General features: G+C 39.0%; 1 protein-coding gene across 5 annotated transcripts in view; it reads right to left on the bottom strand.

Annotated features, from left to right (window-relative positions):
* Positions 1-3,351: 3,351 nt before the first annotated feature.
* The window catches only part of RNF182 (ring finger protein 182), a 56,265-nt gene continuing 42,491 nt past the window's right edge, over positions 3,352-17,125 (bottom strand). For 2 of the 5 annotated variants that reach the window (XM_011967911.1, XM_011967912.1), the window contains exons 2-3: positions 8,996-9,150; positions 3,352-6,465 (exon numbers count right to left, since the gene is read on the bottom strand). In XM_011967911.1, the coding sequence (XP_011823301.1) occupies positions 5,511-6,254 (744 nt within the window). In that variant the 5' untranslated portion in view covers positions 6,255-6,465; positions 8,996-9,150 and the 3' untranslated portion in view covers positions 3,352-5,510. Of the gene's footprint in view, positions 6,466-8,991; positions 9,151-17,125 lie in introns of all 5 variants that reach the window. The other 3 variants (XM_011967913.1, XM_011967916.1, XM_011967914.1) reach the window with 2 other exon arrangements.

The following is a 17,125-nucleotide window of genomic DNA, read 5'->3' as shown; positions in this document are numbered from 1 at the left end:
ATGGGAGGGCAACCTTTCATTTTATACCTCCAAATGTGATGCGATACAAAGGTGACTAAGACAACTTGTTGCCCAAAATCTGAGTCCAATCAAGCTTCTAGATTTTCGGCTTGCAGAAAATACAGGTAACAGAAATTAAACACCACCAAACACAGAATGTGGCACATTGCTCCGGTAACTGGCTTACTTTCTTCAAGAAGTCAAGGTCATGGGGAAAACAAGGTGGGATGACTATTCCAGAATAAGAGAATAAAGATATAAAACAACCAAAGGCAACGTGCCAGACTTGACCAGATCTTGGTATTTTTAAAAAATTTTTGTTGGTTGGGTTTTTTTTTTCAGTTACAAAACATATTTGAGAATAGAAAATTTTGAGAAAAATGCATATTAAATATTAGAAAAGTATTTTAATTGAGATAATATAATGTTTTAGTCAAATTAGAGGGAAGTTCTTTATTTTTAAGGGCGACAGAAAACAATATTGCAAAAGATTAACTGTTGACTCTAAGTGGTACGTGTACAGGTGATAATTATTCTGTTTTCTCAACTTTTCTGTATCTTTGAAAATCTTCATGAAATAAGCCTGAAGAACCTTTCTTTCACCAACCTGAATCTGCTTGTTGTGTTCACCTAATCATCCTAACTCCACCCCCTATCCTTGCCCCCATCACCACTGCCTCTGGTGTCCATTCTCCCCCTCTGGCTGCACCATGACAGGAGCTGTGCCCACTGCCCTACTAAGCATTCAGAGTTATAGCCTGGAGAGCTCAGCCTCTCAGTCCTCTCTGGGCCTCACCATTTCTCTACCCCCTCACCTTCCACTGCTATTGAAATACACTGTTGGTGGAAATATAAACTAGTACAGTCACAAGGGAGAATAGTACAGTCACTATGGAGAATAGGGTCCTCAAAAAACTAATAAGAACTGTGATCCAGCAATCCAGAGCATTTATCCAAAGGAATCAGTGTATGGAAGAGACATCTGCACCCCATGTTTACTGCAGCACTGTTCACAATAGCCAAGATATGGAATCAGCCTAGGTATCTAAGAACAAATGAATGGATAAAGAAAATGTGGTATAGTACACAATGGAATACTATTCAGACATAAAACATAATGAAATCCTATCATTTGTGGCAACATGGATGGAACTGGAGGACCTTATGTTAAATGAAATAAACCAGGAACAGAAAGTTAAATACCGTGTGTTCTCACTCATATATAGAAGCTAAAAAAACATTGATCTCATAAAAGTAAAAAGTAGAACAGAATACTAGAGGCTAGGCAGGGTAAAGAGAAGGGAGAGATGGAGAGAAATTTGTTAAAGGATACAGAATTACAGCTCGATGGGAGGAGTAAGTTCTAGTGTTCTATAACACTGTAGGATGACCCTAGTTAATAATAGATTATATAGATTTAAATAGCTAGAAGGAGGATAGTGAATGTTCCCAACAAAGAAATGAAAAATGTGTGAGATGGTTATGCTAATTGCCCGGATCTGATCACTGTATATTATTATGTATCAAAACACTACTATGTACAACATATATACAATTGTATTTCAATTTAAAAATTTTTAAAATACAGACTATAAAAAAGAAGAAAGAATTGCTAAAGACTCCCAAAGCTGTCTTCAGGCCCGATCTCTTATCTGAGGTAGTAAGAATGTAAATATAATGTGAATGTGAATGTACAAAGAAACTTTCCTTACACTTAATGGGAAAAACAAGATCTAAAATCACCTACAATCAGAGCATATTCTTTTCTCCTATGAAATTCCAACCCTCTCAATTTAAAGTGTTAATATGTTACAAATCTAATAAACTCAATTAAAATGCTTGTGACTTTTCGGTTAATTGATGTTTTAATTAAATCAAGGTTTAACCACTTTTAAAAATACATTAGCACAGATCCGTACTTAGTATACACAGTACTCAGGATGTAATTTAATTTTTGATTCTTTTATTCATAAGCTTAAAGCACCTTCATGTCAGAACCATAAATGTACACTGAGTATATGCAGATTTGGAGTCTACCACAGTATGAAATGATATCAGGAACTGGGCTGAATCTGTTTTACCTCCAGGACTCATTTGGAATTTACTCAAATTTCAACATTTATTCACATTTTTAAAATCTCTTTTACACAAAAGTAAACGTGTAAGGAAAGACCCAATACTAAGCCTATAGCTCCTCACAAAGGAGTAAAAATTCATGAAGGGTACTGAAGTAGAGAGAATAATGTAATAAAAGGGCAAAGATGTAGAAAGCACCCAAAACTCTAACTTGGAGAGCAAATGGTTAAACTCTTTCAGGGACCTCACCAAGACTCTCACAGGTTTTGAGTAAAGCTCTGGAATAATATGTGGTGTTTCTGTGGCATTTCCAAGGAATCAAAGCAAGTGGAGGTATTTTTTACCAAGAAGAGTAGACAAAAAGAGCAAGTGTCAAAAAATGCAGAAACACATAAAATCATAGTTTGCTTGCATTATACTCTCAAGTTAACTCAATTGCAGCTCATCTGTATCCCATGAACTATAAATATGAGCTACTGCAGAGCTCATACTTACAATGGCTGTATCAGTTCGCCTATCAATACCAGGATTCATTTGGCTTTGGGACTACTTGGTTGACATATTAAGAAATTTCTTCAAGGTGTCTTCGAAGCCTAGTATCTGTTTACAATCTGGAAAACACACATCATTCTCAGGTCTCCCGGGAGATATGCATGAATTCACTCCATAAGTTTTGACCAATACAGGTAACTGCTTTCTTTAAGCTGATTCTTTGCTCATTTACATAAACATTTCAGAAGTGAATGAAGCCATTATTCTTGATTAACATATGGTGCCAATTCACTAATTATCATAAGCATAGAACTGTTGCATATTCCCAAATTATTTCTACTTTGCCTAACAATGGTCAAATTTAGATACCATGTAATTTCTTAATTTTTCCCAGACCATACAAGGTAAGTGATTTCCCAACTAAATTGGATTCTATTTTGTTGAGCAGTTAGACAAAAACCTGGAAATGAAATCAAACAAACTAAAACCGAAGAATTTATTTATAAAGACGGTATTTTTATTTCATCTCCCCTAATTCCTCTCCCCTGCTAAAAACAAAACAAACAAAAACAAAAACAAAACAAAACAAACTATGAAGGCCTTTTAGAAGTGTGATGGGTTAGGTCCCCGTTGTTGGAAAGTTCTGAAGTCTTCATGGGCATGATAAAGACATTAGCTGAACCAACGTTTCTGAAAGTTCATGTTTGCCATTATCTAAAACTAACAGAGGTGCAAAGTCATAACTGAATTTTAACCGTAAGTCAGAGAAATCAAACTTCTAAATTTGGAAATAATAACAATTTAATAGACAAACAAAACAGTATCACAGTGAATAAAATATTAAAGCATTATCTTTTTTTCATTCAACAGCATGAAGAGTTTTCTGGTGTCATACAAAGATTGCTCTTTAAAGCCAAATTAACTAGAAAAAAGACTGCTGCAATACATGGAGACACAAATTTATCACTGTAGACATTACACAGATAAGCAAAACACACAGTACCCATGTCCAGAGCTTTCTAGAAATTTATATAACTCATCAATTTACTCAATGTTACAATTCAGAAAAAACGAACATTTTTTAAAAAAACCTTATAAATATATAAATCCAAACCACAAAACATCTTCTAAACATGATATTTCCTCTAAACACAAATGGATTTCTGGAAATTGCATCACAATGCTATCTAAACTAGATTTTATGAAATCATAAATGTATTTAGCTGTATCTTGGGGCTTTTATTCATTGGACCATATCCCATGTATACTTTTCTCATCCTACTTAACTTTGGGCATACATATTCCCAAAGTTTAGTTTTACAATAAAAATCAAACTGCTATTCCAGTTGGAATGGGTGCACTGTACCTGCATCACACAATAGATTTCATCACGAACAAGTTAAAGTCGTCTTAGTAATGCCCCCTTTCTAAGCTACAAATATTTTAATGTTAATAATTAGTAATGGGTTTTAGAGACTAGAATGCTTTTTCAAATTTTTGCCTAGTTTCTGTGAACATTCTATTCTATTCTGCCAACTTGTAATCTGCTAAACAAGTTCTTCTCAGAAATATATACATTCAACTTTCCCTACATCATGAAAATAAGTTCATTAACTCAAATCACCTAGGTTATGCTTGTATTCAAAATAAATTGTGTAAGAACTTGAATTCATTCCAAAACCAACTCAAAGACAACAGGAATAGCAACATGTTAAGCTCCACTCTGTCCCTGCCATTTACTTCCTTGAAGGGTCTTTTCAAGTAGGGCATCAGCTTTGCATGTCTCTTGCCCACCCCTTTGTCTAGACTACAACATAAAGTCTTGCACATAAACCTAAACCATTATATTTTGGTACAACTCAGTACTGTACAGCAAAATACTTAGGTTCTTAGCACTTCAAACTGTAAACTGAAGCATCTCATTAACTGTTTCTGATTTTCATTGCCACAGTTCACCTCTAATTGTTGTAAGATTCAGTAAAGTAAATCCTAATAGAACCAAAAATACAATGGGGGAAAAAGTCTTTATGAATTTATAAGCAACTAATTTAAACGTAACCTTTTCAGGACAAGGGGTGAGGCTGATTGGGCAATGTGGTTTAAAAAAACCAAAACTAAGATGTTATAAGGAAAGAGTCAAATGAAGGTTTTCATGAATAGTAACCACTCTATGAGAAGTTCATTCTCCTCCATTCTTCTCAGAGAAGACTGAGGGAGAGGAAAATAGACATGGAGGAAAGAGTGTGTCTCTAGGACAAATGGCCACATTCTGCCATGAAGTTGACTGTGATGCAAATTCCTCAGTGCTTTTCATTCTCTTTAGTAATGTGGCAAAACAGGTATTCAGTTGAAACCACCCAAGGGAATGGAACTGAGTTTCCTCTTGGCAAGGGAGAATGTGCAGAGGGAACAGGTATCTCAATGGGAATGCTGACTATAGAGAGTGACTTGAGAGAGAAAACACCTGAAGACAATTCCAGGGTGTTCCAATACCAGGAATATGGGGAGGGGAGGGAGTACACACTTTGTAAATGGATGTGTCTCAGAGCAACTTTCCTCTTGTGTCCAACCGCCGTCACAGAATATCCATGAATACGAAAGGAAGGATCCATTCATTCCTAAATCTCCCTGCAGCATAACATACCACACCACTACCGTCTGTCTGGCTGTGCTGAGTGAAACCCTGCCCTTTCTCTGGGAAGACTCACTGCTGTCAGTGCTCCATGAAGGGTGAGCTTATACAATTGTGCTAACCCCTAAGTAGAAATGAACATTTTTACTTCCGACCTACAGGAAAACCAATCAAGTCCATACATGACCAAGGGCTTTGTTAATGTCATGGACACTAATCATAAAGAACATAAAAGAAAATAAATTATAAAGTATCTAACTTCACACTCAAACATGGCAATGTGTGTCCAATTTCTTATTTTGCATATCAGTCAAGAAGGAGGTGCCATACAGTCTAGAAATTCATGACAAACACACTGGCAAAAACCATACACCATAAGAATAACAAGGCTCGAAGGGACCAAGCTGACAAAGACGACCCCAAGGGTGACTTTCTTAGACACCAATAAGTAGATTCCTAAGGGTAAGGAGCTGAAGTAGAGCAAACCTAGCAACCACACTAACACCCGGATGGATGTCTGAAACAGCAGGGACGTGCAGTTCCACACAGTCCAGTTGTGTGACACAGTGGTGACAGAGTCAAAACTCGCAGGCCTATAAAATTCCACCACAGGAGTGGAGCTCAGGGACGGGGAGCTCTCTCTCTGCACCTCCATGATGGTTATGACCAGGCAGTTGGAGGAGGTGTGAGAAGGACTGACCAGAGAGGCCAGCCTCTTGGGGGTGAGCAGCAGCTCAGTGGGGTTCTCTGGCAGGCACTTCTTCCCTTTGCCTCCACAAGTCAAGTTAACAAGGATGTTGTTGTCATCGGGCAGGCTACTAACTTCATCATCTGGCAGGCACGTCTCAAACCTGCAGAAAGGACAGACAATGACACCTTGTGGGGAGTCCCCAAAGTCTATGATTTTGTAGAGGCATTTGGCACAAACCCTATGACAACACTCCAGCACTTTGGGTTTCCTCTGTTTCAGATTGTATCGATTGTAACAGATTTTGCACTCGAGCTCATCAGAGGCCTGAGACTCCGCAGGGTCTTCGGGAGGTTGACTAGCCATCTTGAATTATGTGTGCAATCTTCTGCCAGGTGGGTCTTGTTGAAGAATGGCTTTGATTAAGGTGCCCCTCTGAATATCATATCATCCAAATCTGGCAGCAACACAAAAAGGCAGGACAAGTAGTGAAAGAAACCAGAAGTCTTCCAGGCATTTTCAACTTCTGCATATAACTGTGTCTCAAATGCATATTTATAAAGGCCACATGAAGAGTCTGTAAAGAAGAAAAGAGATTCTAATATAATGAACAGTTCATTGAAAAGGTGTTTCTGAAAAGTGCTTTATGGAATTTTCTGAGCTTCAAGGATTAGAAGCAATAAACTTAGAAGGTTAAATCTCCTTCATCTTTTCACATACTTCTGTCATCAGAACAGGAAAGTGTTATCTCCATGCTTAGCTGTTTCAGTCAACAAGCATGATAGTGAAGAAAGAGTTAAGAATCCTAATGGGTGTAAAGGACAGTGTAGAGCTAGCTATGTGCTCTAGAACATACTTTAGTCTAGATACAAGAGATTTTCACTCTGAAACTTGTAACAAATTCTGGCCTCTGAAAACAGAATGGGACATGTATTGGAAACAGAAGACTAATTCGAGTATTGCTGGTGTAAATACCAGGTGTCTAAATACCGTCAATAGTGCTCATGAATACACAAAAGGGAATATTAAGGACAAATGTTAAAAATGTGTTTTCAGAGAGTGCTTTGATAGAGATAAGAGCATATTTAAGTAGAGCAGACTGTTCTTACCTTCTCAGTGTAAAGAAATCTGTTATATAAAAGCCTTTATTGTTTGACTATTCCATTTCAATTTTTTTTGTTTCAATGCCAGTCTTGAAAACCACAGCTGTGCATATACATTCACTAAAGGAAGAACGAGGCATGTAACACCCAATATAAGCACTATAAACAAGTCAAGTCTAAGTCCCAAGAAAGAGAAGTAAATACAGATAAAACATGCATAGCTATGTCTCTAGACATGAAGAAATCACTTGTGCATGGCTATCAATAAATACTCAACATTCACTTACTCATCTACTTTATTTCACACAAACTCTTTAGTAAAAGGAAAGTGTAATACAATCTACAGTCCTTACTATTACTATTGCTATTACTGGTTATTACTGGCTTTGGACAAATGGCTGAAGGTTAATTTCATATGCACAGTCAGTTTTCAATTTTCAGTACTAATGGAAGGAAGCAGTGTTAATAGAAAATCTCCAAATTATTTTTAACTAGCTTTAATATATGTGGTATTTTTGGTAGTTGATTCACCTTAAATTATGTTTGGCTTAGAAAAATATCAAAATGTATTTGATTTTTTGAGCACATCTCCAAGCAATAATAGCAAAAAGCTGTCATAACAGCTCTGAGGGCAGAGAGTAACTGCTAGACATTTAAATTTGCTATGGATCATACTGCACTAACAGAGAAAGGCAGTGGGTAGCTGAATCTGGATAATTTTAAAAATCATGAATAGTTGACTTATTAATACATATTGTCTTCATTTTAAGACTTTAATTTTTAATTGACTTCCTATTCTACAAGAATGTGTAATGGACAGCAGTGGCAAGATATATACTTGGTGGCAAAAAGAAGTCAATCTATAGAATCTCTGGTAACCAAAAATGTTGGTAGGATTTTTTAACATATAGTATATGTATGCCTGTATTTCAAAACTGCTACCACAACCCAATCTCTATGCATCCAGCGTAACACACAAAAAAGATATACAGACACAAACATCAAGTCTTCTCTCTCCTTTCCTTCCATGTGCCCTAATTTTCCTCATTCCTGATGCTGATCCCATTCAGGATATGCAGGTCCATGTCCCTGCAAAACATGACTATGTCCTGCTCACAGTTCCACAAGGCTGGCATTTTTCCTCCTATGGGATGAACATCTTCAGGATGATAGCCAAAGAACAAGAAGGAGTTCTATCCTGGTCAACACACACAGTCCTAGCTCACTTCATGGGACAGCCCCTAGCCCTGGGCAGTTCACTGGTGATCTGCCACCTAGAAAGCTCCCATTCATTCCCTGCTGAACACAGGGCTCTTACAACAGTACCCCCGTTAGCCACACACAGACTTCAGCCCACCCAAATGGAACATGTAATTTGTTCTTTGGAGCTACATGCCCACCCAGACATAACGCTCTCCTGAATCCAGAGGTTAGGAAGCTGATGGTCCCAGTAGGATTAGCAGCATTGTCTGTCCCCACTGCCATAGAAAGGACTGAGGTATGTGAAGTCATGTGGAAAAAGGAAAAGAAAGTATGTAAACATATGCATAAAGACATCAGAAAAAAAGAGTAAAACATCCAGTGAGGATAACTAGGCAAAATTACATCTAGAGGCACAGAAAGCTAGAGTAGACACATAAGTGTTTATGAATACGTGAGAACACATTAGAACATCAGCACTTGACAGTCAGCGAGTCACATTCCTCCTTTCGGTACCAAGCTTCCAACCATTAGAAGAGTAGCAATAAAACTTTATGTTGAGCCAGCCACAATTTCTATCTGATAATTGTGTGAACCTAAATTATTTCCTTGACAATATTGAGCTATTATTTGAAACAAAGCTTTGTTTTGTCATAGAAATACTCTTTCAGATTAGTGAATATGTTAAGATAGAGTGTTATGTGATTATAATGTTCATATTTATAAAAATTTATGTAAGGGACTTCTTGGTAACATGCAAAGAAAATACTCAATATTCAAATATCCAATAAAAAATATACCTACTCTAATTCCAAGGCCAGCTCTAGCAAACCTATTCCATCAGCAGGAAAGCCTTCATCAAGTCCTGCCTCTAAGAATGGCTCTTCTGGGCAAGACCAGGTGACAGCCTTGAGCTCTGGCAGCATCCCTGGAAATGCAGCCAACACAAGTATTTCTTCCTGGAACGGCAGAAAACAGCATGGTGATCGTTCCTCTTGAAAAGCCAGGCTACCAACTGCTAGAGTTTTAAAAAAAAAAAGTTTCACCTATGTCATTATGATTTTAAGATCCCTCAAAGAACTTGAATAATAACCAAAAATCTAAACCTTTCTAGGGTTATAATTAGAGTTGTTCTTTGGGCCTCTAAAATACAGCCATTCCATCCCATCTCCACCCTGTCTTCACTTCTGTCAAAGGCTGTGGACAACAATCATGATGTTCAGTGAAAGCCAGATTCAAAAAGAGTAATACTATATGAGTCCATTTATATAAAGTTCACGAACACGCAAAATCAAGCTGTAGCATTTAGGGGTGCAAGCTTAGGTGGTAAAGTTATTATGAAAAGTCTGGAGGTGATTAGACTACATGTCAGGTTTATTAGTCCATTCTCATGCTGCTAATAAAGACATACCCAAGACTGAGTAATTTATATAGAAAAAGAGGTTTCATGGACTCACAGTTCCACATTGTGGAGGAGGCTGGGGAGTCCTCACAATCAAGGCAGAAAGTGAAGGAGGAGCAAAGGCATATCTTACATGGCATCAGGCAAGACAGAATGAATGCCAAGCAAAATGGGAAACTGCTTATAAAACCATCAGATCTCGTGAGAATTCACTATCATGAGAACAGTATAGAGGAAACTGCCTCCATGATTCAATTATCTCCACCTGACTCTGCCCTTGACATGTGGGGATTATTACAATTTAAGGTCAGATTTGGGTAGGGACACAGAGCCAAACCATATTATTCTACCTCTAGCCCCTCCCAAATCTCATGTCCTCACATTTCAAAACCAATCATGCCTTCCCAACAGTCCCCCAGTGTCTTAACTCATTTCAGCATTAACTCAAAAGTCTACAGTCCAAAGTCTCATCTGAGACAAGGCAAGTCCCATGCACCTATGAGCCTGTAAAATCAAAAGCAAGTTAGTTACTTCCAAAATATAACAGGGTGTACGTACAGACATTAGATAAATACACCCATTCCAAATGGGAGAAATTGGCCAAAACAAAGGGGCTGCAGGCACCATGCAAGTCCAAAATCCAACAGGGCAGCCAAATCTTTGACTCCATGTCTCATATCCAGGTCATGCTAATGCAACAGTTGGGTTCCCAAGGTCTTGGACAGCTCTGCCCGTGTGGCTCTGTAGGGTACAGCCTCCTTCCTGGCTGCTTTCACAGGCTGGCGTTGAATGTCTGCAGCTTTTCCAAATGCATGGTGCAAACTGTCTGTGGATCTATTGCTCTGGGGTCCGGAGGACGGTGGCCCTCTTCTCACAGCTCCACTAGGCAGTGCCCCAGTGGGGACTTGGTGTGGGGGCTCCAACCCCACATTTCCTTCCACACTGCCCTAGCAGAGGTTCTCCATGAGGGCCCCACCCCTGCAGCAAACTTCTGCCTGGACGTCCAGGCATTTCCATACACCCTCTGAAATCTAGGTTCCCAAACCTCAATTCTTGACTTCTGTGCACCCAGACACTCAACACCACATGGAAGCTGCCAAGGTTTGGGGCTTGCACCCTCTGAAGTCATGGGCTGAGCTGTACACTGACCCCTTTTAGCCATGGCTAGGATATAGGCCACCAAGTCTCGAGACTGCACAAAGCAGTAAGGCCCTAGGTCCAGCTGACAAAACCATTTTTTCTCTTAGAACTCTGGGTCTGTGATGGGAGGGGCTGCCATGAAGACCTCTGATATGCAGAGACATTTTTCCCATTGTCTTGGCAATTCACATTTGGCTCCTTATTACTTATGCAAATTTCTGCAGCCAGCTTGAATTTCTCCTCAGAAAATGGGTTTTTCTTTTCTATTGCATCGTCAGGCTGCAAATTTTCTGAACTTTTATACTCTGCTTCCCTTTTTTTTGAGACAGAGTCTTGCTCTGCTGCCCAGGCTGGAGTGCAGTGGTGCAATCTCAGCTCACTGCAAGCTCCGCCTCCTGGGTTCATGCCATTCTCCTGCCTCAGCCTCCCGAGTAGCTGGGACTACAGGTACGTGCCACCACGCCCAGCTAATTTTTTTTTTTTTTTTTTTTTTTTTAGTAGAGACGGGGTTTCACCATGTTAGCCAGGATGGTCTCAATCTCCTGACCTCATGATCTGCCCGCCTTGGCCTCCCAAAGTGCTGGGATTACAGGCATGAGCCACTGCACCCGGCCACTTTGCTTCCCTTTTAAACATAAATTCCAATTCCAAACCATATCTTTGTGAATACATAAAACTGAATGCTTTTAATAGCACCCAAATCACCTCTTGAATGCTTTGCTGCTTAGAAATTTCTTCCACCAGATACCCTAAATCATCTCTCTCAAGTTCAAAGTTCCACAGATCTCTAGGGCAGGGGCAAAATGCCACCAATCTCTTTGCTAAAACATAGCAAGAGTTACCTTTATTCCAGTTGTCAACAAGTTTCTCATCTCCATCTGAGACAACCTCAGCCTAGACCTTATTGTCCATATCACTATCAGCATTTTGGTCAAAGGCATTCAAAGTCTCTAGGAAGTTCCAAACTTCCCTGCATCTTCCTGCCTTCTGAGCCCTCCAAGACTCTAGGAAGTTCCAAACTTGCCCACATTTTTCTGTCTTCTTCTGAGCCTTCCAAACTGTTTCAATCTCTGTCTGTTACCCAGTTCCAAAGTTGCTTCCACATTTTCAGGTATCCTTATAGCAGTACCCCACTCCTGGTACTAATTTACTGTATTAGCTCATTCTTATGCTAATAAAGATATACCGAAGACTGAGTCATTTATACAGAAAAAGAGGGTTAATGGACTCACAGTTTCACATGGCTGGGGAGGCCTCACAATCATGACAGAAGGCGAAAAAGGAGCAAAGTCACGTCTTACACGGCAACAGGCAAGAGAGAATGAATGCCAAGTTAAATGAGAAACCCTTTATAAAACCATCAGATTTCATGAGAACTTACTATCATGAGAACAGTATTGGGGAAACTGCCCCCATAATTCAATTATCTCCACCTGGCTCCACCCTTGACATGGGAATTACAATTCAAGATGAGACTTGGGTGGGGACACAGAGCCAAACCATATTATCAGGACAGCCAATGCCTTGAAGGGAAGAAAGGACAATGTCCAAGCAGACTCAGTGCAGGCTACAGAGTGGTTGACAATGCGCTCTTCTTGACTGGGGTGGTACTTACAAGGGTTCATTTTGTGCTACTCCATTACACAGTACCATTTTCTGTACTAGTGTTATCTTTCACCATAAAAAAAGAAAGGAAAGGAAAAACAAAAGGAAAAAGGAAAGAAAGGGAATCTATGACTTTTTGGGCTATTTTTATAGTACAGATTTTTCTACATTCAAAATGTATAGATGCATATTTTGGATCAACTTACTTTTTCCATATGATCTGTATGTAAGTTCATTAATTTTTTTTCACAAAATTGAAATGTCACTTATCTATCATCTTAATTTTCATGAATTACTACGAATCAATACTGCTGGTAAGAATATAAATTAGTACAACCACTATGGAAAACAGTATGAACATTTCTCAAAAAACTAAAAATAGAAATACCTTACAACCCAGCAATTCCTCTACTGGGTATCTACCCAAAGAAAAAGAAATCAATATATCAAAGGGATATATGCACTACCATTTTTATTGTAGGACTATCCACAATAGCAAAGATATGGAATCAAGCTATATGCCCATCAACAGAGGAATAGATAAAAAAAGTGAACTACTATTTGGCAATAACAAAGAATGAAATCCTGTCATTTGCAGCAACATGAATGGAACCAGAAGTGATTATGTTAAGTGCAATAAGCCAGGCACAGAAAGACAAATACCTCATGTTCTCACTCGTATGGGAGCTAAACAACTTTATCTCAGGATGTGGTAGGGGAGGGAGAAAGAAGAGAGGTTGGTTAATGGGTACAAACATACAATTAGATAGAAGTAATAAGTTCTAATATTTGATAGCATACTAGGGTGACTATACTTAGCAACAATAATGTGTATATTTCAAAGTAACCAGAAAGCTTGAAATACCAACATATAAAAATAATAAACAGTTAAGGTGATGAATAACCCAATTACCCTGACTTGACCACTATACATTCTTTGTATGTTACAAACGCTCACATGTACCCCATAAATATGTAAATTATTATATATTAAGAAAAGAGGGAAAGTGGATGGAATCTCCAGGATGGACATATCTGTGCATGCCTTGGTGAGAACAAGGGCTAAAGTATGTCTCACCAGACACTGAGTAAAAAATCTGGTATGCTAAAATTGCCTTAAAAATAAATACAAAGTTTTCTTTTCCTAGAAAAATACATACATTTTCAAATATATGAAGCTGGTATACCTAACTAACACTTCACAGTCTTTCATCCTTTTATAAGTCATCTGGGGATAAGACTATACAAATAATTACCTACTATTATTCTCATAAATTAGCTTGAGCTCCTGGACTATTGGGCAAATGATTGTTTTCACAGCCCTAAATGTTTACCACTTATTATTAGACTCAAATCCATCTTACTCTGCTACTTAATTCCCTTGATGGTGAAGATGCAAACTTGGCTTATATTTTAAAGCAAAGTCCCTCCAGTGGACATCTGTTGTTTGTATCTACCTAGGATCTTTTTGCTCCTTTATATCACACTGCTCCCTTCCCAACTGCCCCCACTTCTTTGGCGAAGTGTTCCCTACTTACTCAAATTACAAAATGGTGGGTGGGCTGTGCTAATCATAGTACCTCCCTTCTCTCCAAAGGTGTGGACTTGGGACCAGGCCTGACTGATCACATGCTCCACTACTCCCCTATTCACAAGGATTAGTCTAATGGGCATGTGAGCCAAACCAGACTTCTCAAAGCTCCTGCCTGGAACTCTTTTTATTTGAAGCTAGGGAAAAACAGGACAGGACAGGGACCAGGGGAGGGCACACAAAACCAGAAAACGATGTATCAAGGAACTGCCATGGCAGCAAGAGGGAGAATAAGAAGAACAAAGCCAAAATTATGAAGACAGTAAAGGAAAACAAGAGGTCATGCCATTGCACTCCAGCCTGGGCAAAAAGAGAAAAAAAATAAAAAAAAAAAAAAAAAAAAAAAAAGAGACAAACCTGATGAGACCTAAACTGAGTTTCTGAAGTCAATAATGTATGAAGGTTTCTGTGAGCCAATAAATTCCTTTTTATGCTTATGCTAGTTTTCTGGATGGATTTCTGTTACTTACAACCCAAAGTGCCCTAATACAGTTACCATGCTGTACTTGACGTTGAGAATTTATTGTTGTTTTAAATCTAGGTTGCTACTTAGTATTACAGAAATTTATATAAATAAATAATTCAACAAAACAACTCAGAGGCAATAGGCATTCTCTAAGATTTCATTTGCACATGTGTGCACACATGCATGCACATGCACACATAAACACATATTTACATATATAAATACACAAAGGTCACCAGACATATTGTTGCTTATTTATTAGTGGCCTTTGTGTGTGTGCATTCTTTTTTATTTGGTTCTTTTCTCCTCCACAAGTATCAGCCAGAATACCACCCTTCCCTGTTCCACTTCCCCCAGGAACCCATATTAACTACCTGGTATGTCTTCTTCTACATACAGATGGTTCGCAACTTCCTATTTTTCTACTTTACACTCATGCAAAAGCCATACACATTCAGTAGAAACCATATTTTGAGTATCCACAAAACCATTGTTTTTCACGTTTATTACAGTATTCAGTAAATGACACGAGATACTCAACACTTCATTATGAAATGGGAAAAGTTCCCTTATCCCTCTCACAGGGCATGTGATGGGGGTGTAGCTCGCTTCTTCAGTGCCCCACTGCTCAAACTTCTAGGCGGAGCATGAAGACAGGTAGGTTATGGGGCTCTGACCCCACAGCAGTGTGTAAGGCTGAATGTTTACAGCTCCTGAAGCCCCAGAGGGTGTGTGTTACCACGTGCTCTTTTAGTTTAGCCGTCTGTAGGTGGCTTATGTTAGTCAGCTCAATTAGACCCTCTGCTTTATCGCACGGAAAGAGGGCTTTCTGTATCCTGAGGTCTCTTACCTTGGTGTACCGGAAGAATCAGATCACACATGGGCTTAGAGAATGAGTGCAAGGTTTTATTGAGTGGAAGTTCTCAGGAGATGGATGGGGAGCCAGAAGGGAGATGGAGTGGGAAGGGGTTTTCCCCTGGAGTCGGGCAAGTCAGCGCCTGGGCTCTCCTCCAACTGCCCCGGCCAAACTTCTTGTCCTTCTACTGGTTGATGGACTGCCAGCCTGCCAGCGTCTGTCAGTATGCTCTTGTGTCGCAATGCTCCTCTCAACGTCCAGTCACTTGTGTGTCTCAGGGTTTTTATAGGTACAGGATGGGGATGTGGTGGGCCAGGGTGGTCTTGGGAAATGGAACATTTGGGTGTGAAGGCAGGAGGGCCTGTCCTCTCTAGGTCTGTGACAGGTCTGAGAGTGAAGCCCTAACCAGGGACCATGCCCTCCTCTACCCAGCACTTCCCTGACCCCCTTCTGTATCAATTATAAGCTTTGTGATAGATGATTTTGCCCAACAGACCAATGTAAGTGTGCTAAACACATTCCAGGTAGGCTAGGCTAAGATACGATGTTTGGTAGGTTAGGTATATTAAATGCATTTTCTTCCAACTTAAGTATTTTCAACTTCCAAAGAGTTTATTGGGATGTGACCCCATCATAAGTAGAAAAGCATCTGTATTTCTCCATCTACATATAATTGCAAGGACACAAATAAACACAATCTTTTTGTTTTTTATTAGTAGTATATTATACCAAGTTTTCTGCATCTTGCTTTTCCTACTCAATAATAGCTCATTCAACTGAGATAGCCCTAAATTACTTTTATAGTTGCATGATATTTCACCATTTGGATGTACTAGAATATATCCAACCATTCCTCTCCTGGTGGCTATTTATTTGTCTAAATTTTTCCCCCAACACAAACAGTAATGCCGAACACAACCTTGTAATATATATCCCTACATGTGGGTGCTTTTATTTCTTTAGGAGAACAAGGAGTAGAATTTCTGGATCAAACAGATACTACCTGTAATCTATTTTGCCAGACTGCTTTCCAAAAAGGCTGTAACACATACTCGACCAGTAATATGAGTATTCTTTCTCCTGAACATCAATAGTTATCGAACTTCTAAGTTTTGCCAGCCTATGGAGTTTCTTTCCATTGTCTGTTCCAATAGTTTTTATTACTAGCATCTATACATTTTGTTAAATGCTTTTGCAGCATCTATTGATGTGATCATATGATTTTCTACCTTTAAATAGATCACGTAATAAACTGCACTGATAGATTTTGACTTTTGTATTCTTGGAATAAACCCCACCTGGTCACAGTTGGGTCCTCAAATACATTCATGGGTTCTATTCGCTAATATTTTATTTAGAAATTTTGCATCTGTACTCAAAATTAAATTGGTCTCTAGATTTTTTTTGTGCTGTTAGGTTGTGACATTAAATGTATGCTTATTTTATAAGTGAAACAGGAGCTATTCATCTTCTGGAACAGTTTAAATACCGATAAAATTATGTGTTCTTTAAAAGTTACATAAAATTCAGCTGTAATTTCATATGATTCCATTGTCATTTGCAATAGTAGATCTTTAACAATTTTTCCATCTCTTTTAGGGTTATTGTCCTATTCAAATGTTCCATTTCTTCCTAGGTTAAATTTAGACATTTATATTTGACAACCTGGGGACAGGTTCCTGATCTGTCACCCAGGATGGAGTGCAGTGGCATGATCTTAGCTCACTGCAACCTCCACCCACCAGGGTCAAGCAACCTTCTCACCTCAGCCTCCCAAGTAGAGATTACAGGTGTGAGGCCGGGCGCGGTGGCTCAAGCCTGTAATCCCAGCACTTTGGGAGGCCGAGACGGGCGGATCACAAGGTCAGGAGATC

This window comes from Mandrillus leucophaeus, unplaced genomic scaffold (assembly GCF_000951045.1).
Source record: "Mandrillus leucophaeus isolate KB7577 unplaced genomic scaffold, Mleu.le_1.0 Scaffold82, whole genome shotgun sequence".
NCBI lineage: Eukaryota > Metazoa > Chordata > Mammalia > Primates > Cercopithecidae > Mandrillus > Mandrillus leucophaeus.
The sequence above is the reverse complement of the archived record's forward strand: the minus strand, read 5'-3'. Positions and strand labels throughout refer to the sequence as shown.